This window comes from Annulohypoxylon truncatum (genome assembly GCF_022578515.1).
Source record: "Annulohypoxylon truncatum strain CBS 140777 unplaced genomic scaffold F4807scaffold_38, whole genome shotgun sequence".
Taxonomy (NCBI): Eukaryota; Fungi; Ascomycota; class Sordariomycetes; order Xylariales; family Hypoxylaceae; genus Annulohypoxylon; species Annulohypoxylon truncatum.
In genome coordinates this window covers 253,293-272,665 of record NW_025953824.1, presented here as the reverse complement: position 1 = coordinate 272,665, position 19,373 = coordinate 253,293, and the positions used below count along the sequence as shown (strand labels likewise).

The following is a 19,373-nucleotide window of genomic DNA, read 5'->3' as shown; positions in this document are numbered from 1 at the left end:
CTAAAGGAGCTTGGGCCACAGAACTTAATTAATTCCCGAGCTATGTCAGCGAAGTGGAGCACAGGCGCGGGGATGATTTGTTAGGCAAGGTCCCTGGAACCTTAGAAGCTTGGCAATCCCTAGGGAAGGAAGCTTGGAATGCGAGCCCCCTTTTCTTCCTATTTACGTACCTCGATTTAACTTCGAACTTACTAATTATACTGATCCATATCTTGTCGACCTTGGTATATGCCTATGTGGAGAGGCTTGTTTTGCAAACGACAATATTGACTCGGCCGACTATTCGGATCCTTGATTACGATTAACACAACACGTCTGATGTTGAACTACGAATTCACAGTTGCCTCTAGGAAAGCCGACTTCGTTGTCAGTGCTCCAGGCTAATAGTCAGTAAATCTATTAAGTCTATTTAGTCTCACCTCGAGCGATGTGGGCACTTGTTGCTTAACTCCTGATCCACAGCATCTGCTAGCTTTGAAGCCCTGCCATATATAAATACCTATATCTACTATATCGATCCAACTTCAACAATGGCCGTTCGCCGCGTCCGAGTAATCCTCGCTGTCATTGCTATATGGGTACTTGGGTCTTGGTACTATAGCTGGCATCCGCCCGATTCAGGCTTGTTCAATCTTACACATGGCCATGCCCCGGGTGGTCAATCCGTCCCAGCCTCTGCTGGGTCCAAAGGTCTTAAGTGGGAGAAACGTCCGCCCCGTTATCCCGTAGACAAGTTCGCTACGCTCCCGACCAACAAACCTACGAAACAAGTCCCACGCGTGCAAGCCACGAAACCGCAGGAAACCACTGCTGAGAAGGAATTGCGGTTGGGACGACTCGCTGCGGTTGAGGAAAGCTTCAAACATAGTTGGAACGGGTACAAGAAATACGCGTGGGGCCATGATGAGATCAAACCCCTTTCGGGGCTGTATAAGAACCCCTTTGGCGGTTGGGCGGCCACACTTGTCGACGCTTTAGATAGCCTGTGGCTCCTCGGCATGAAAGAAGATTTCGAAATCGCGGTGAGGGCTTGTGACAACATCAATTTTACAACCACGGAAACACGTGATATTAACATTTTCGAAACGACAATTCGATATCTCGGGGGATTTTTAGCTGCGTATGAGCTAAGCAACAAGCAGTACCCAAGCCTCCTCAAAAAGGCAACTGAGGTTGCCGACTTAGTTATGACATCCTTTGATACTCCGAATCACATGCCTATAACGCGATTTCCCTGGCAAAAATATGCCAGAGGCGAATCACAGACGGCACGGAGCTATGTTTTACTTGCTGAGATCGGATCACTAAATCTTGAGCTTACCAAGTTGTCTCAACTGACCGGCGATATGCAGTATTACGATGCTGTACAAAGGATATCTGACGAGTTAGAAAAAGATCAGAAGAGAACTTCAATGCCGGGGATGTGGTCGGTCATCATTGACGCGACGAAAACGCCGATCAAGTCCACGGGTGATTCATACACACTCGGCGGGATGAGCGACAGTACATACGAGTACCTTGGGAAGCAGTACCTATTGCTTGGAGGCGCGCTGAATCAGCCAAGAAAGATGTATGAGGGGTTCATAGAAGTTGCAAAGAAACATCTTCTCCGTCGCGCCCTGAATCCAGATAACCTTCCTCTACAATTCTTCGCCGACGCTCGAATCGTTACTTCGCCCGGTGGTGATAAACAGGTTGTGACTACGCCAATAGCACAACATTTAACGTGTTTTGCAGGAGGCATGGTAGGCATGGCAGCCAAGATCTTCGAGCGTCCGTCAGATTTAGACGTAGCCGAACAGTTGACTGAGGGTTGCGTGTGGTCATACAATCAAACCGTTTCGGGCATCGGGCCTGAGATATTTCATTTCATACCCTGCGAGGCGGACATCGCCAAGGACGATTGTCAGTGGAGCGAAGAGCGTTGGCTGAATTCCTTAAGGAAGTATTGGGGTCATGACACCACGGGCGATGATCTTTCCGACCAACAGCTTGAGAAAATCATAGAGACGAGGCGACTTCCTCGCGGGATGGTCGAGGTTGACGACCGCCGATACATCCTCCGCCCCGAGGCAATCGAATCTGTGTTCATGATGTATCGCCTAACCGGAGACTCGAAGTTCATGGACAAGGCCTGGGCCATGTTCGAAGCTATCGAGAAGTGGACGCGATCGAAGTATGCTTCCGCGGCATTGGATGATGTGACGGCAAGCCATCCGACTCAAGTGGATAGCATGGAGAGCTTTTGGCTAGCAGAGACGCTGAAATATTTCTACTTGATCTTCGGCGATTGGGATCTAGCTAATCTAGACGAATGGGTGTTGAATACTGAGGCACATCCACTTCGGCGTGCAGATGCACCATAGACGGATAGACGGTCAATAGGTGGGGGGTGAGCTTTAATGCCCTTGGAACATGCCATGGATGGTAATGCAGCTGCTAAGCAGCAAGGGTTGGATTTTATGCACTGGCAGAGATGGATCTTTCGGAATAGTTTTATCGATTTAGGTGTGTGGGACAGGAACTGATCGGGAACTGGATTTTTATATTGATATAGGCCATTTCTATAGGGCTTATATTTATCTAACGATTACCCCTCGATCAAGTATCTAGATACGTACATAAGCACATAAATAGGTATTCTAGACAACCAGTTCCGATATGAAAAGGATGGGTGAATCTGGATAACATGACAAGGCGTAAAAACAAGAAGATGATAGAGCAGCCAAGATCTTGGCTACCAAGGTAGGAACATATTACTGTTCCAATTGGAACTTCTTCGGAATTGATAGTTGTATTTCAATATCGAAATGCGGAACCGAGGTACGCAAAGCAGGTCAAGATAACCAGGTAATGCTCCGGTAGTGGCCGATTTATGAAACGATTTTATGCTTTTAGCTGCGCCTACTTTAATATTTAAAGTTGTACGTGCCGCATCAAAAGAGGTTCGAAAAGCTTAACTCTACGTTAGTTTTTTTTATTCTTTTTATTCTCCTCAACTCCAGTTCAACATCCATAACATTCACAAACCAACACATTGTGAATATTCTCACATTGGATTGACCCAATCAGATTAATCCTTAGCTTGTCAATATCTAGTACCGACCAGACACAAAGGCTTAGTGAATCACTGTCTCCACCTCGGCTTACATGCCTAGGTACCACCAGCGCACTTGGGCGAAGCAATCAATCAATCACAATGGCCAATTTGAGCGCGTGTTCTATTGCCGGAGTTGGTTTGTTCCTGGGCGCCCATTTCCGTCCAACACCCAACTGGTTCTTTTGCCACGGACAGCATACTAGTCATTCGTCATACAGTGAAATACACTGTTATCAGAGAAACGAGGACTATCTAGGTGGGTAGCTGAGGTGGTAAGTAAGATAATGAATTAATCAATAGTAGCCACTACTGTATCACCGCCAAGTGTGTTGTGAAGTTTTTGCTTCTTTTACTATGATCTTGCCTGTCAGCTTGTATTGCCACTCTTCCTATCCCTCGACAATCAGTCTGACTTGCATCCCTACCTATGTACTCCTCACCTGTCACTATTTAGATTGCCACATTTGATCTTCACAGGCACGACCAACCATACCACTTGGCATGTCGCTTAGATCAACGTTGGGGAACTATCTCTCGGCTTATTAACTAACCTCGATACAGGTAGGTTCTCAAGAAGATCTTGGAAGATAGCAAGCTAGTGTTGGCAGCCGGGAAATACTCCAACCCGAGCTGCAGATAACGAGAGCGGCAGGAGTTTTTAAATCTCCCTCCTCTCTTTTTCCCTTGCACACCGCATCCCGCAAATCCCGCGCCTATCTAATTTCTCACCTACAGATAGGAATTATCAGAACAACCGGTCGTATATCCGAAGTCATTTCGACGGACTACCGGCTTATGTCGATATATTCACTCGATCATGGGTTCTGACACTACGCCTCCTGCCGAGTCGCAGTTACATCCCTGTGATAGCCAGCGTGGTCGAAATTCGAGCTCGCGAGCCTCGACACACACGCCCATATCACAGTCTGTTCCTTCCCATAATCCCCACCGCAATGCCACTAGCACCGCTGTCGAAGCTATGAACGAGAGCAGTGAACAACCTGTGGCTCGCCACTCGTCTGCCACGACGGCAGAAGATGTCGAGGCGCAAGATGGAAATGCGCGCTTTAGCGGGAGCGACCCTTATAATCTCTCTTCGGCTTTGAAGACGGACGGCCAGCTTTATGAGATCAAAGCTAATACCGCCCGCAAGCGTACTGGCCAGGACAACGCAGATATGGGGAAATTTGCGTCTACTCTTCAGGCGCGCAGGATCCATACATTCTACAACAAGCAGAATGATACAATCAAGAACATGTTGAAATCGGTATCAGAACACGAGGCCGACCATCGGCGTGAAGCTAACGAGGACCGCTTGCGCCTCGAAATTGCCGTAAAGGGTTCGTTTGTGGCCAATGTGCTCCTGTCCATTTTACAAATGTACGGTGCCATATCTTCCGGCTCTCTTTCGCTTCTTACCACCATGGCCGACTCCATCTTCGACCCGTTGAGCAACCTAACGCTCTACGTCACCCGAAAAGCTATGGACCGTGTGGATCCTAGCCGCTTCCCATCCGGCAATAACCGCCTAGAGACCGCTGGCAATATCACCTTCTGCTTCATTATGACGACCGTGTCCGTCATTCTTATCGCTTTCTCCTGTCAGGACATCAAAGAGCGCTATGGGACAGATACTAAAGTTAATGACTTTCATCTGCCCTCGGTGATCGCGGTGTGCATCGCTTTTGCGACCAAACTCGGCTTATTTTTCTATTGTTGGGGTCTTAAGGACAAGTACAGCCAAGTGAATATCTTGTGGCAAGATCATCGGAATGATTTGTTGATCAATGGCTTCGGTGTGCTGACATCCGTCGGCGGCTCCAGGCTCGCTTGGTGGATCGATCCTATGGGCGCCATTATTATGTCGGTTATCATTAGTGCCTCCTGGCTACATCAGGCCTTTGACGAGTTCATGTCGCTTGTTGGCAAGGCGGCCGATATCGATAAGCAGCAACTTATTACATACATTTGCGTCACGTATTCGGAGGCCATTCGCAAAATCGACACCGTCCGTGTGTATCATTCTGGAGTTAGGCTAATCGCCGAGATCGACATTGTCATGGACCCTAACGATCCGCTTAGAGTCACTCACGACGTTTCCGAAGGGCTACAGATCGAGCTGGAGAAGCTGCCGGGCATCGAGCGAGCTTATGTCCACGTCGATTACGAGACTACGCATAAGCCGGAACATAGCTTCAAGAAAGATATATAATTGCATGCTAAAGCTACAACACTAGCTGTGCCTGGGGTCATGTAACAAGCACAAGCAGGTTATTTGATCGACTCGCCATGCAGGTAATTCGATGTAGAACGGAAGCAAGGTGTTAGGGTCTTATGAATCGGTATGGGAATAGAGAAAGAGACCTACAGGTTTCATTTTGGGGTATAGCATACAAGTCTTATCATTAAGACTAAACATTAATCACTTGGATGCCGAATAATTGACCATTGAATGTGGAGATATAAAATTGAGCCCAGGAACTATTGGCTCCATGGTACTTCGTCCTCCACGGCCGTGATAGCGGCGTTGGGTTAGAGATGCCATCGCTTAGGCTTCTAGGAAAACGACAAACATGTTAAAGCCACGCCGTTTACTGAATAATGTCCAATGAGTCACGATGAAATAAGTGGCCGACGCGTAGTATCAAGAAACGAAATGGATCCAGGCCGACCAACTTCACTAGTATACGTCCGATTTAAAACCAGTCGTGTAAGGGCCCGGGTCGATCGCCTCCAGTCTCATTTCCCAGCACACAAGATAGTGTGTTTGGGCGGCGAAAAGCAACATGCTCATATAAGTATAAACAGAACTTAGCTAGCAGTATGCTCGCCTAATAGTACAGCTGTCAACGTAGTATACTTTACTTCCAGTTTTTACATAGCATGGAATAAGATAGAGAGATCTCGGGTTATCTCTTGCGTCTTTGAAATCATTTTAGGTTAATTAAAAGCGCCCTCCGCCATATGCCGGCCATGCTGTTAGAACGATACGAGAGGTGTGTTGCTAAACCGCAGGGACAAGTTAATTTAGAGAATAACCAGTTATTATTCAGATGAATACCGTCTGGGAAGTAAATAGGGTGAGTTCGACGCCAACCATTGGCAGGTAGTTTCCCGCTTTAATAGTATATTGCTGATCACCTTGTGACTGGGCCTGTATCTGATGAAGTCGGCTTCCAAAAGTTCCAGGGGGAGGTCCTTCATATTCATGTATTTACAGGAGTCTCCATGTTTCTATATAGTTAGTGGTAACACGTAGAGAGGTAAAGTAGGTATGATATTTAGTATTGTCGGGCTAAGGGGTAGATTCAGGTGGTTGGTGGGCCATGAAGATGTTCTCTCGGTATAGAATCAAAATTGACCCCAAATTGACTTACTTATAGGTGCGTAGGATCTCGGCACATGATATTCTATTCTGAGGGGAGAACCAAGGGACTTCTTTTGCGCGTCATACGACCCGGACGGCGCACATAGGCTTGGCAACGAAATGAAGGCATCTTGCTTATGTCTGGGGAACGCCGTAGATGCCTAGAGATTTCCGAGCTCGAGTTTGGTAGTAGCTTCTAGAACAGGGGATTTGTCATTGGGCTGCTATCACCATTAAGGCCGCTACGTGGAGCGGGATGGGGCGCTTGACAAAAACGAAAAAAAGGTGTTAGCTTTAACATGTTTGGTTGAGTTAGCAGCGTCCAGTGAAATATAAGATGAGTCCGTTGTGATGTCTGAGCAAGACGCGTAAATAGTAAGCCTTAGACTGATTTGAGTCTCGTTGGCTAAAATAGCAATGGGGTTCTTGTATGAGATATGTGTGGGACTTAAACGACTGCTAATTTGTTGGTTTCCTGTGAAGCTATGAACCTAACTTTCGTGAGGGTTGCTGCCACTTGAAACACAGGTGTGAGGTGCTTGGACAAGCACGTGGGGGTGAGATGTAGCGGCATGCTGTCTTGCATAGACGCAGTTGGGATTATAAAGTTTCTCGGAAATAGAGGAAGACCACTTATCAAGGCCGGATCGCGGCAACGAACCCGATCCTCCCTTGATTGCTGTGATCATCGCTGCAGAGGAGTGGGTGACTGCTTTACGAGGGGCGTTTTCTACTCTCTATTGGTAGCATGGGGTCTTTTTTTCTGGTCCAATGGGTGGCAACGGAATATCAAGGACGATCTAGACTTAATGATTGCCTGATGCAAATTCTTGTTATGGTGCCTTTTTTTATATCACAATCTTTCCAAGACATTCGAGATGTCTTGTCGGTCTCATACATACCTAACTAGACAAGATTTTCATGGTAGTTCTAGACTTTGTTTGTGCAGTTTTTTTGAAGCCTTGACCCAAACATTGTTGTTGAACTAGTAAGATCTAGAAATGCAGGGCTATGTGGAGCGAAGATCTACGAGCTTATTTATTTGATCTTAAGTTTTATTTACCGTACTTTTATACAGAAAGTGGTACTAAGATCTATGTAAGTATCGTGAAAGTATAAAAGGAAAAGGTGAGCGGTGTTTCCTAACTTGGATTTCTTAGTCGAGTTCATCGATGCTGATTGGCCAGCTATTGAAGATCAAATTGCGGGGTCCTGAAACTGCTATCTGATTTGCTAAAAATAGTCCCTGGCGGAAGAACCTTACTCTAAAAGGAAAAGGAAGTGTCGTCATTTTACATGTGCTGCTGACACAACTTATCTGAATGTTACAGTTACACACACAGACATATTAAAAACATCTTGGTCTTATCAAAAGCCAAATACTACTTAAGATTCATTCAATATCAGCCATTGCTGACTTGGGGAAATTTAGGTAGCTTTCTATTTACCTAAATCCCAAAGCACTTTTGACTCACATGTGGATATCGTTAGTTCCCACTTGGCGTGTTGCCGCCGGGTAGAGCGCTAATGTGAATCTTGGTTGAGTCTCTCTATTGCTGCCAGCGAGGTTGGTTTGCCCCTCTTCTCTGGCTTAGTCTACATGACATAATTCTCAAAGTGGATAGTAGCTTCAGCAATAGAGCTAATAGAGCTATGGGCTTCTGCGGAACCGTGCATTCTGCATGATCCACTTTCTGGTCCACTTCCCCCAACCTAAGCGTATCTTCGTGGGTTATCGTATCTATATCCGCCATATATGGCTGTACATGTATTGAACTGTGGATGCGACCATTTAATTCTAATGTCCCTCGTTAGGTAGGGATGCAGACTCAAGATTATAAAGAACCAATCGAAGTCTAACAACAACTTTGATAAAAAATTTTATACGAGCTAGTAATGCGTACGCAAGTATGCCTGGCCTCTGAAGCCTTCAAGTACATAATAATCTGGGGACCAGAGGCGAGACCAAGGTATGCTTGCCTTTGGAGGTAACGCTAGCGTCGCATTTTCATGAACTCTTTCGATTTTGCTTTGAGGAGGGAAGGTTCCTAGTAAAGGTTAAAAAGAAACAACACGGCCTGTAGAAGCTGCATCCTAGCTACCTAAGTAATTTCTTCACCGCAACCAAAATTCCTACTTATTTTCTCCTCAACCCAACTCCCTTCTCAACCTTTTCTCTTCTTCTCACAGCTGTTGCTATTCTGTATATACGGATAGCTTGTTGTGTCCTGAATCCCGATTAGGATCCATCATTCTGTATTCATCTATTACACTATCTACCCCTCTCGACCACATTCGATTTGGCGTGACCTCACCGACTTTTCTTGCACACAATGGCAGTGCAAGGTGGAGGAGCGGAGGAGGATGTGTACGCCACAGTTCGTGAAACCTATACAGAACTTCGGAATCCTTGAAATAATAGCTAATATATGCATATCTATAGCTTCTCTTGAGTGACACATATTTGCCTGGTATGTTCCACAGCTCTGAATTCGTCGTGATGCATTTTCTAACCCCTGTCAAGGTGCTCTCGTGCTTGCGCATTCCCTACGAGATGCTGGAACTACTAAGAAGCTGGCGGTCCTGATCACGCTGGACACTGTCTCGGCCGAAGTAATTACTGAACTCAAGGCAAGTTTACCAATTACTTCGCATCTAAGACATATGTCCGACTAACTCAATCAACTAGAATGTGTATGACTATGTTATACCAGTCAGCCGGATCACCAATTCGCAACCCTCAAACCTACAATTGATGAACCGAGCCGATTTGCATTCCGCCTTCACCAAGATTACCCTATGGAAACAGACACAGTTCCGAAAGATCGTCTACATAGATAGCGATGTCGTCGCTTACCAAGCTCCGGACGAGCTCTTCGATATTACCCACCCCTTTTCGGCAGCTCCTGATATTGGATGGCCGGATCTCTTCAACACGGGTGTTATGGTTCTGAGCCCGAACGAGACCGACTACCAAGCTATGGCGGCAATGGCGGCACAGAATACTTCGTTCGACGGAGCTGATCAAGGTCTCATTAACATGCATTTCGGCAGTAACTATAACCGTCTTAGCTTCGCCTATAACGTTACACCCTCTGGCCATTATCAATATGTTCCTGCTTACCGCCATTTCCAGTCCAATATCAAAATGGTCCACTTTATCGGCCCCGAGAAGCCGTGGTTCAAGGGAAGACGTGCTAGCACCGGTAGCTCGCCCTTTGACGAAATGGTTGGTAAATGGTGGGCCGTCTACGACAAGCATTATGGAGGGACCGTAAGTACCATATCAGCAATTTGCTTACACTTCTATATTGAGCACTTAGCTTACGATATTTAGAATGCAACATCGACGTCGATTATTGGCAGTTCCAATGCCACCAAATCAGGGTCGGAATTGGTGCAATATTTCACCACAGGAGAATATCAGTACCGCCACCAGGGTGCAAGCGCCATAACTCCGTCTTCTCACTCCAACGTCGGACAGACGGCATCATATCAGACCGCGCATAGGTCAGTCCCTTGCCTTTGACTATTGCAGATCATAGAAGAGCTAACTAGGGAACAGGCCTCAAGTAACGCAAGCTGGGTATGATCACCCAGAAGGCTTTGTCCCGTTCTTTGATCCGGACCTGCCAAAGCCTATCTTCCCATGGGAGGCTCATCGAGAGCGGCCCTCTCGTGTATGGGACGACGATTACCTGAGTCGCAGGGGGTCCATAGCCAGTATCCCAGAAACGCCTACCATCGTGCCCTCTATCGCGGATTTAGCAGAGAGGAGCGAGCCACCAACGCCAACTATGCATCCTATTGACACGTGGTCCGCGTTTACGCTGACTAATGCTTGGGACGAGATACCTGAGATTGAGCGCTATGCCGAGAAGTTCCAGCAACATCGACGCAGACGGAGCACTAAATCTCCGGGTCCACCAGCGTTACCGGCTGATGATGCTGACATCCCTCACCGTCGACGTCAGGGAAGCAAGGTTACCGACTTCCCCAGTGAAACTGAGCGTCCTAGCCTACCAGTCACACCGGCACCCATCCACCCCGGCGTCGGTTCTCACAACCCGCTGCTACCGGCCGCTGAGAACGTGCCGGGGCAGGCTGAATGGGTATGTTCGCACGGAAGACGTTGGGCTCCTGCTGACTGCCTTTGCGACGTGACTAACATACTACACTATCACAAGGATCCTGTGGTCCAGCTTCAAAAATTGGCTAAGCAGCAGTCTGAACTATTGCTGCGAAAGCTCGGAAGTGGGGATCCTGATAGTAGTGAACTGCCTTCTAGACTTCTACCTTTCGGTTCCGACTTGCAAACCTATGTTGCGCAAACTACCAAGGTCTTTAGCCCGCAGCCACTAAAGGGCGGCGTCCGTTCAGCCGGTGTTTACGACATTGATTCCAACCTGGAGCCGACTCCTAGCGTAGCTTCAACTGTGGTAGGGGATATGCTAGAACCTAGCTATACAGGCCCTGGACCTGCATTTGAGAAGGGCGAGATCATATTCAACGAAGATGTACCCACTCCACGAACCACTACACCTCAACCCGGTGAAACAGCGAGAGCCTCTGGGATACCTCAACCAAGCTACGCTGGCCCTGGGCCTGCGTTCGAGAAGGGCGAGGTTATTTCCACGGGAGAGTGAGCTCACCAAGCTATAGTACCAAGCTATAGTGCATTAGACATTGAGTTCCTACTTAGCTTGATACGGCTCTCATCTTTGCCGATGAATATGAAAAGGAGGATGATCACGGGTATTGGTGGATACAGGTTAGGGGCTGTTCGGCGTTTGTGGATGAATGGCCTAGTTATGCGAGGGACGATTCACTAAAGGGGTTTATGTTACAGGCCCCCCAAAAATTATGATACGAAATACTCTTCTTACGTCCGAACTGGATACCTAACTGGAGGAGAGGTGGACAAGAGTTATGGCTTTGACTTCTCCGATAACGATTCCCAGCCCAACTCGTTGGGCCCGTCTTGTTTGTGCCGGGACTTGTGAAGTCCCTTTTCTCATCCTGTTCCATTGGAGGCCTGCGACCTATTTTGGAGGAACCTCTCGTTTCATTTGTTTGTCTCGTTCCCCCGTGCTTTTGCACAGAATACTACATTTGCGTCAATACCACGTAACAAAAAGCCAGTAATCATTTTTATCGCGCGTATTGCAGCATACTTGCATAGCATAGGGCTAGCGCGGAGCGAGCATATACTTTTTTTTCTCTTTTCTTTTTTCTTGTTTTCTCCTTTTCTATCTTCCATTCTAATAAATTGGTGGGACTCGAACAGCACACGAGGAAATTTGGACGAGAATGTATATACGGTATATAGTCACATATTTATCTGGTTGGGGAGACTGGATATATCAGATTATTCTCGGTGTTTGTTTGTGTTTGAGTGCGGTATTGTTGAATATGAGTCGCACAGCCCCTTTTTAACAGTAGATATCACCGTAATATGCTAGGTGTAAGAGTGTGCTCCCAAAGGCCTATGCCTACCTCGATGATTCCTCCAGCAGCGTCCTTAGGTGTTCGTACTAGATATTGTAGTGTTTATATAGCCAAGCAACTTGTCAATACCTCATGTCTCAATGCATTACAACTTAGATCCGACCTAGGAGCACCCTATTACGACTTAGGCGCCAATCGAGCGAGAAGTAATTCACTCTACCCCTCTTCAAGGAGACGAAAGCCGGAAGAAATGGATATCGTTCAGTGTTTAGAGCGCAGCACAGCCTATTCCAGGCCGTCGTAATGTCATCGACCTATACCCTCACCACTCACCCCTCGACCCCCTCGGCCCTCCGCCTCAGCACGCCGACAACCAGCCAGCGCTTCCGCTCGCTGACGTCCTCCTGCCCGCGGTCCCAGACCCACTCGCGCTCAACCCCGTCGCAGTCGCGCTCCCAGAGCCTCTCGACCTCGAGACCGGCCTCGGCGAGCGCTGTAGGCTCGAAGAACCCGCGCATCTTGGCGCGGCCGGTGTGGAACCCCGCGACGACCCAGGCCTGCGCGGAGTTGGAGGAGGGGGAGGATGATTTGAGGAACCAGGATATGGACCGGTGCAGGTTCGCGTGCTGCCACGGCATCCAGAGACAATCGCACACGAAGACGCGGTCGAAGCGGCCCCGGTGCGCCGTCGTAAAGGGCGTGTCTAGCTCCCCCCACGAGTGCCCGTCGACTGCGATAGGGGTGACGGTTTGCCGGGGCGAGTTCTCCGGCTTGGCGTTCGCCGTGACGTTCTTGCGCAGGGTGGTCAGCACGGTTTCGGAAGGGTAGTCCGTGATGACGACGTCGGCCGCGCCTAGCAGCGCGGCCATGAGGCTCGGGAGCGCGGTGCCAGCACCTAGTTCCAGACACGTGAGCCCCGAGACATCGAAGTCGGAGGCCTGGAGCTCGCCCCTGCCGACGGCGAGGGGCAGACCTATGGTGCCGGCCTCGACGAACTCGGCGAGCAGCAGGCTCGCGTTCCACAGGTAGTGGGAGAATAGCTTGCGGTCGCTCTCCTGGTCCGGGTCCGCGAGGGCGATATGCAGGGGCCGGGGCAGGTGCGGGGAGGCGTATGCGAGCGAATGGTCTGCGTCCCCGTGCTGGTTCGTCACGTCGTCCGGGAAGATGACGCCCAGCGAGGAGCTCAGGAAGTCCTCTGGCTCCGAGGTGGGAGGGCCTTGCAAGGAGATGCGGCTTGTGAGCGCCATTTGCCCTGGGTACCTAGGTAGGTAAATCTTGCCTATCTCCCTATTCCTACCGCCTTAGCGAGTTTGGGAAGAGGGGTCCGAGGGAGGGGAGAGCGCAAGGATGAGATTTTTTGAGGCTCAAAAGCAAGGATTCTCGGTTTCGCTTTCCTCGTGTCGGCACCGGGGTGGCGTGGACTCACACGAACCCTATACGGGATAGTGTCTAGATACATGGTAGGGTTTGGGTTTGGGCTGCAAACGCGGAAATAGTTCAATAGGTACAGTATCTTTCTCGGCCGGGTGGAGTTGGGTCAGGCATCCTGGTACGATAATCTAGGTACCTACCCTAGGTACCTGAGGCATCCTAACGCGTAGCGCTAGGATATAAGTACCTACATATATAATAGTGTGGATGTACTATTGATGATAAGATCCGGGGGGGCATTGGAAAACGGAAAATAATCCGTTCATAATACTTCGCAATGCGGAAAGAGGCGAGGGAGTGAGAGCCGGGAGGCAACGCCATGACCACTCCCCGCAACTTTAAAATAGAAGGGGAAAAAAATCAGGGAATGGGGAAAAAAAGCAAAAGGAAACTAAGAAGAAAAGGAATAAAAATAGAGGATCAATACGACAAACGACTAGAGTAGGGTGAATGTGGTGCGACAGTGTCAGGACGACATGGACGTGAACGGTACGCCTAGACTCCTAGACGCGCCTAAGGCGATACAGAAATACAGAATATGCAGAGTGCGTATAAGCGGCGCGGTGGCTTGTATGCACCTATGCACGTCTACGGCGCGGCCGGCCATGCTAGAGTATCTGATGCGAACAATTGGCGATGGGTGGTGTTGTGGATGATTTGATACATTTGAACATTTGCAGATTTGCAGATTTAGAGGGGTCGTGTTTCGGATTGATTTTGAATGATTCGCTTGTTTGGAAGGCCCAGGAAAGCCCAGGTGGAGATTATAGTTACTAAGTCCGCTAGTGTACTCCTGCTGGCTTTGTGGCTTAACGCCTAGTTCTTGCCTTTTCGTAGGTATACCTATATCGTGCTTGATAGGATGGACAAATTTGCATAGGTAATACGGTGGCTTTCCATGACAACATATCATTATTCGTATTAGGTAATCTTCAGTATGAGGCGTTCCGTGTGATTTACAGGAGTATGGGTGTTTGTATAATCGTAAGGTACACTCGTATGGTATAACGCTGTTCTATAATACTACCTATAGGTATATTCTGAGGGCATGTATCACCTCTACTAATATACGTGGGTATGTACAAAGCAACTCAAAGTTACGTTATGCCTGCTTGATGCAAATAAGATGCTGCGCCCCTTCACCGCTTAAGAAAAAACCCAACCTTCCTGATTGGGTAGACAGGCGGAATCTGTGACGGTAGGGCAACTGTCAACATGTCAACCTGCTCTTTCCTACCTTGCCTGCTAGCCCCCATCTTGCCCACCAACCACATGCCGTCACCCTAGCATACACGTGGTAGCGGGTGCTGCGCCTCAAGTACACACAGTATCTAGATGCGGTGCGTGCCTAGGTACACGAAACGGCCATCCAAAGCCACGGCCTGAATAGGTACATAGTACGCGAAAAAGGGGGAGGCCTCTACATCGGGCCGCGACTGCATCGTTTGCATCGTCTGTAGGTAAGTGGTGCGCGCGCTTCTTTTTCCGCAAGGTTGCCCACTTTGTCAGCATGACAGCATTAACCGCACGCTATCCAATTACGGTGGTACCTCTCCATCCATCATCTCATCCCCCTCAACCCGTCAACCCATCAACCCATCAATTGATCTCTCCCCATCCCTCGTTCGCATCTCGTCAGTGGTCGCAGGCGCTGCAACCGCGACCATCTAGGAAATGAGATGTGCTGTTTCAGCTTGCATATATACGCGCATATAGATGCGGTCAGTTAACCCTCCTGTAGTTTCAGGCAAGAAAAGGAGGATCTGCTGAATGCCGATTCCTTGCATTTCCAATCGGAACGCGTCAAGTGACTTCTTACTACTTATTACATAGTATAATTGTGCATATGGATATGTAAGTTGGTCTCGGTAGCTGAGTCGGTTTGACGTGCTCCACGATACGTCAAGATTCGACACTTGATCAAGATTTGGGGTTCGCATGGCCCGATCCGGCAATTAGTCTATAGCTCAGCTAGCAATATCATGTCTGAAGGCCCCTAAGTAGAAGAACCTTAGCTACCTCAGTAGCTTTCGATCCAAGCATAAGCATAGAGCAATGTATATGTGATCATATAGTTGATTAGATAATATTCACATGCGCATTCAATGTCACATCAAAGCAAAGGAGCGGTCAAGTTATGTAAGTGCGGCAGAAGCGAGGTATTTCTCTATTCAAGAACAATGCCGAATATCTTTCGGTATTTGCAATGCCGTTATGAACGTGAAAATAGACAGGGTATCGATACAGGTCATCAACTACAAAATATACCAAAATATACCAGAGGTGAAAAGGCCCCAAGCCCCTTATGGGCATGCCAGATATGGTCATCCTTGAGACGCCTCCGTCGTCTCCCCTTCTATAGATCGCCGGCAGGCCTCTCCCCCGGCGAGAGAAATAAACAAAAAGGAAAACCCCTACAGGTTTTTATATGCCCATTAAAGTATCCCAATGTACAATAGACCTTGCGCCAGTCATGCTATCCCATTCTTCGTCCCGGTCGTCATGAATGCTATCCTATATCGATACAGTAGTATGATTATGTGATATATATACGCCTGGATTAGTGCTGGCGGCTGTATTCCAACATGCGCTTCATGTCTTCCTCGGTGGGGTCGTCTGATATCCATAGTCCTTTCTCCTCCTCGGTAGCGTTGAGGAATCCTTCGGCGCGCCTCATCGTGTTGACGTCGAGGTCAGTCACGTAGGACTTGCCATCGGAGAGCTTTAGGCGGACTTCGTGTTCGGTAGAGAGCATCATGTCATCCTTGGCCAATCGGCGAGGTCCGTCGAAGACGGCCATCACCCGCTTCTTCATCGTCATCTGACCCTTGTCGAATCCCCACGACGAAGGGTACTCGCGTCGGTTCTTGCGGCTCTTGCTCTTACTCGACAATGGCATGCCACCTCGCGAATGTGTCATTCCCCTGGACTTCTGGACGCCGTTGGGCGGGTTCCCCTTCCTCTTCGTTGGCGAAGTTGGCTTCCTTGACTTGAAGTCTTCGTCCGCGAGGTCATCCTCGTCGGCCATGTCCTCATCCTCTTCATCGTCTGAGTTAGAGACAGTCTGGGTGGTGGTGGGAAGCGCGTTCTTCTCCAGGGTCTGGTGAACATCCTCGTCGTTCTCCACCTCGGCCAACCGCTTTGCGTTAATGGCCTCGGCGGGGTCTTCTTGCTGGACAATGCGCAGCACACAATCGTCCAGATGCTCGTAGAAGTCCTGGGCGTTCGAGAATGTTTGCGAACATGTCGAACACTTGCCTGTGGCATCCGGCGCGTAACCAGTCAACTTCTTGCCGCTGTTCGCCGAGTTGGCCGCCTTCTTCCTGCTGTTAGGAGGAGTCTGCTCGACATTGTGGACGGCTGTAAGGTGCCTCTTGAAGACGTCCGCTCGGTTGAACGACTTCTCAGCCGCCGATCCGGACCCGGGACAAAAGCCACACACCATAGTACCCTTGTAGTGAGTTAAGGTGTGTCGGTTCTTGTCATATTTACGAGCGAAACCCTTGATGTGGTAATCGCATGTTTGAATGGGGCACTTTTCAGGTCGCTCATTCTGGTGGGTCAGCATATGCGCCTTAAGATCTTTGAAGACCTTGCCGCAGTCTGGGTAAGAACATCTTTGCTTCTTCTCAGACTCGTCGCTGTTGTACGCGTAATCGTGAGAACCGTGCGATTGGTAAGAAGAAAGGCTTTGCCGCCTTGGTGCGGGAGGTGGTGCTTGAAAGGGGCTGTACTGCTGATAGCCGTGCATATAAGGGGATTGGCTTCCGTTGCGCATTGCTGGCGCGGGTGAAGCAGGACCAGAGAGGGCGGGTGAGTTAGGATAAGGATTCTGAGGGGAGAAGCTGTTTTGGTCGTATCCCTGTAGCGGTGGAGCCATCGGAGGTCCGCGGATGTCGGGATGTATCATGGAAGGATCTAAAGAGCTTACAGTCAGCAAAACTGAGTTCCCACTGTAACTTTAAAACTTTAACAGAATCAACAAGATTGTGTCTTGCGTCTTGTGTGTTCCTTCCTCAACATTGGCTGTGTAGCGTGAAACTGACATTGACTTCGATGAGACTCAACTCAAATCAAATCGGTCAACATCGATCAACCATCAATCTCACAAATACACATCGAGAAAGGTCGCGGCTTCAAGGTGTGCAACATGTAAAATGAGACCCGCGCCAACTCACCAACAAAACCACCAGCTTGTTTATCAAAAGGCATGCTGAAGTCTTCCATACCTGAACCAGAGAAGGCATTGTACTCAGTTCCTGTCAAGTAATCACTCGACCCAACAATTCCGGGGTGCACGCCGAGCGCATTTGCTTGGTACTCGGGAAAGTATGCCAATTGACCGTGGTTAGAGCTGGGCGATCCAACTGTCGAAGAGGCTGCGGAAGGAGCCGAGGCGGTTGAGATATTAGAGGCCGGCAGCGGTAGCTCGCCATCGTCAGCAAACACGCCGGGTGATGTCCTATCGTACATGAAATGTTGCGCGTTCGAGTATGTTGGGCCAACTTCGTATCCTGAGGTCGGTGGGAAGTCTTCTTGTACGCTTCGCGGTATGCCGCCGAAGCCGCTTGGGCTCATGTGCATGTCTAACGGTGGTGAAGCGTAGCTAGCGTGGTGAGATTCGGGGTAGAGCATGAAATCCTGCTCTCGCCCGGGAAACATGTTGTAAGATTGGTCGACGACCAATGCCATTTTATCTTCCTTTCTATTACTGGCCTTTTCCAAAACTTGCGCCGTATATAGCGAGGAATTACAAGCTAACGTGCTTAAGCTAGGTCTTTCCCTCGCGTCAGTGTCTCGGTTGGGACACAAGAAGTAAAGATGAAGAGTGAAGTTGGTGCGATCAGGTGAGAGCTCACATGTATATAGGTAGCGAGCTTCAAAATGTAAATAAGGCGTCCGGCGTCAAGGTACTCTTAAAGAGGGGCACTGGGAGATGTAGTTGAGGACGGGAATAGCGAGCGTGAGGTTTATGTAAGTCGCGAAGCTCGGGTGACAGTTATAACGAGAGTTCGCGCGCCCAAATTCGTGATGCGTTCGCCTTCTAAGCTTATCGGACCCTGAACATACGACCTCACACGACGAGGTTACGAGTAGCGACGATTTGGAGAATATCCTTCGTGGGTTACTGATGTAAGGCTCCGGGGAGGGTAGAGTCTATGTCATATATATATTGCTCTAAGTAATAAGTAACAAACACTGCTAGAAGGAAGGGTACGAAGCAGGACGGAAAGGGAATTTGGCGTGTTCCGTGGTCATGGAGATGGGGCAGAAGCTAGAAACAGGTGAAGCTTTTGGGGGCTTCAGATTCCTATATACACTTGGGCTTTGCAGGAACATAGCCGTGTGTCTCAAGAGGTACATAGATCTTCCATAGGGCAGAAAGCATTGATCGAGGCGGTGCCGTGTACCATGGTAGAGGACCAGGGGTCTGTCTAAACGGTGGGCTGGGTACGTACCTGGAAAATACCTTGGTACCATCGTTGTAAATCATTACCCCCAAGATATTTGGTGGACTGGTGGAGTGGGGTGGAGGCCCTTGGACGCTTTGTACATAGTGGCTTATACGAGAGGAGATACTGTGCTGTCAGCACCAAAGTAGATTTCACCGCGCTAGCAACCTGCATGGGTGGTGGGATAGTCTCAGGTGGGTATCTCGGCCGCCGTTGGGTCTTTGGGATTTGAAGAAGAGGTACGGGTACGGGACGGCGAATGGCTCGTGGGTGTTGTCCATCTTGCCCACCACGCCTACCACGCCTACCACGCCCACCACCATTCTGAGGTTGTGTTCTCTGTACTGGTAGGTGGTAGGCCAGGCCGGGGCTCGTAGGGCATCGTGGTACATAATAGTTATTGTGTTTACATGCTTCTTTGGAAGTACCTGGAGTTGTCTTGTTCCCATCGTTGATTGGAGGAGACGTGCCTAGGGTCCACCTCAAAAGATCACTGCAGGTTCCAATTTGTGCATTCTCTCGCCCTCCGTACCTTTGGCGAGGCACAGTACTCCGCATCATACTACTTAGGTAT

General features: G+C 48.9%; 5 protein-coding genes across 5 annotated transcripts; 3 read left to right on the top strand and 2 right to left on the bottom strand.

The window, feature by feature from the left end:
• Positions 1 to 132: 132 nt before the first annotated feature.
• Positions 133 to 2,905, top strand: F4807DRAFT_441177 (glycoside hydrolase family 47 protein). The gene has a single exon (XM_047999357.1). It carries the CDS (start codon positions 531 to 533, stop codon positions 2,364 to 2,366), a length of 1,836 nt encoding a protein of 611 aa, XP_047850483.1. The 5' UTR covers positions 133 to 530; the 3' UTR covers positions 2,367 to 2,905.
• A 354-nt stretch (positions 2,906 to 3,259) lies between these two features.
• On the top strand, positions 3,260 to 5,510 carry F4807DRAFT_248786 (uncharacterized protein). The gene is made up of 2 exons (XM_047994365.1): positions 3,260 to 3,372; positions 3,836 to 5,510. Exon 2 carries the CDS (start codon positions 3,918 to 3,920, stop codon positions 5,310 to 5,312), a length of 1,395 nt encoding a protein of 464 aa, XP_047850482.1. The 5' UTR covers positions 3,260 to 3,372; positions 3,836 to 3,917; the 3' UTR covers positions 5,313 to 5,510.
• A 2,920-nt stretch (positions 5,511 to 8,430) lies between these two features.
• F4807DRAFT_441168 (glycosyltransferase family 8 protein) lies at positions 8,431 to 11,846 on the top strand. The gene is made up of 6 exons (XM_047999356.1): positions 8,431 to 8,845; positions 8,911 to 8,938; positions 8,992 to 9,098; positions 9,157 to 9,741; positions 9,805 to 9,977; positions 10,033 to 11,846. Exons 1-6 carry the CDS (start codon positions 8,801 to 8,803, stop codon positions 11,111 to 11,113), a joined length of 2,019 nt encoding a protein of 672 aa, XP_047850481.1. The 5' UTR covers positions 8,431 to 8,800; the 3' UTR covers positions 11,114 to 11,846.
• F4807DRAFT_441163 (uncharacterized protein) lies at positions 11,847 to 13,739 on the bottom strand. Its single transcript, XM_047999355.1, has one exon. The coding sequence runs from the start codon at positions 13,160 to 13,162 to the stop codon at positions 12,245 to 12,247; it is 918 nt and encodes a 305-aa protein (XP_047850480.1). The 5' UTR covers positions 13,163 to 13,739; the 3' UTR covers positions 11,847 to 12,244.
• Positions 13,740 to 15,855: 2,116 nt separating this feature from the next.
• On the bottom strand, positions 15,856 to 18,409 carry F4807DRAFT_248670 (uncharacterized protein). The gene is made up of 2 exons (XM_047994364.1): positions 17,525 to 18,409; positions 15,856 to 17,264 (listed from the first exon to the last, which is right to left on the bottom strand). The coding sequence occupies exons 1-2, from the start codon at positions 18,036 to 18,038 to the stop codon at positions 15,907 to 15,909; spliced, it is 1,872 nt and encodes a 623-aa protein (XP_047850479.1). The 5' UTR covers positions 18,039 to 18,409; the 3' UTR covers positions 15,856 to 15,906.
• Between the last annotated feature and the right edge of the window lie 964 nt (positions 18,410 to 19,373).

Coding starts and splice junctions, on each gene's coding strand:
- F4807DRAFT_248786 (XM_047994365.1), top strand. CDS start 3,918: ATGGGTTCTGACACTACGCCTCCTGCCGAGTCGCAGTTACATCCCTGT.
- F4807DRAFT_441163 (XM_047999355.1), bottom strand. CDS start 13,162: ATGGCGCTCACAAGCCGCATCTCCTTGCAAGGCCCTCCCACCTCGGAG.
- F4807DRAFT_441168 (XM_047999356.1), top strand. CDS start 8,801: ATGGCAGTGCAAGGTGGAGGAGCGGAGGAGGATGTGTACGCCACA. Junction 8,846..8,910: donor AGGAGGATGTGTACGCCACA/GTTCGTGAAACC, acceptor GCATATCTATAG/CTTCTCTTGAGTGACACATA. Junction 9,742..9,804: donor ACAAGCATTATGGAGGGACC/GTAAGTACCATA, acceptor TACGATATTTAG/AATGCAACATCGACGTCGAT.
- F4807DRAFT_248670 (XM_047994364.1), bottom strand. CDS start 18,038: ATGGCATTGGTCGTCGACCAATCTTACAACATGTTTCCCGGGCGAGAG. Junction 17,265..17,524: donor ACAAGCTGGTGGTTTTGTTG/GTGAGTTGGCGC, acceptor TAAGCTCTTTAG/ATCCTTCCATGATACATCCC.
- F4807DRAFT_441177 (XM_047999357.1), top strand. CDS start 531: ATGGCCGTTCGCCGCGTCCGAGTAATCCTCGCTGTCATTGCTATATGG.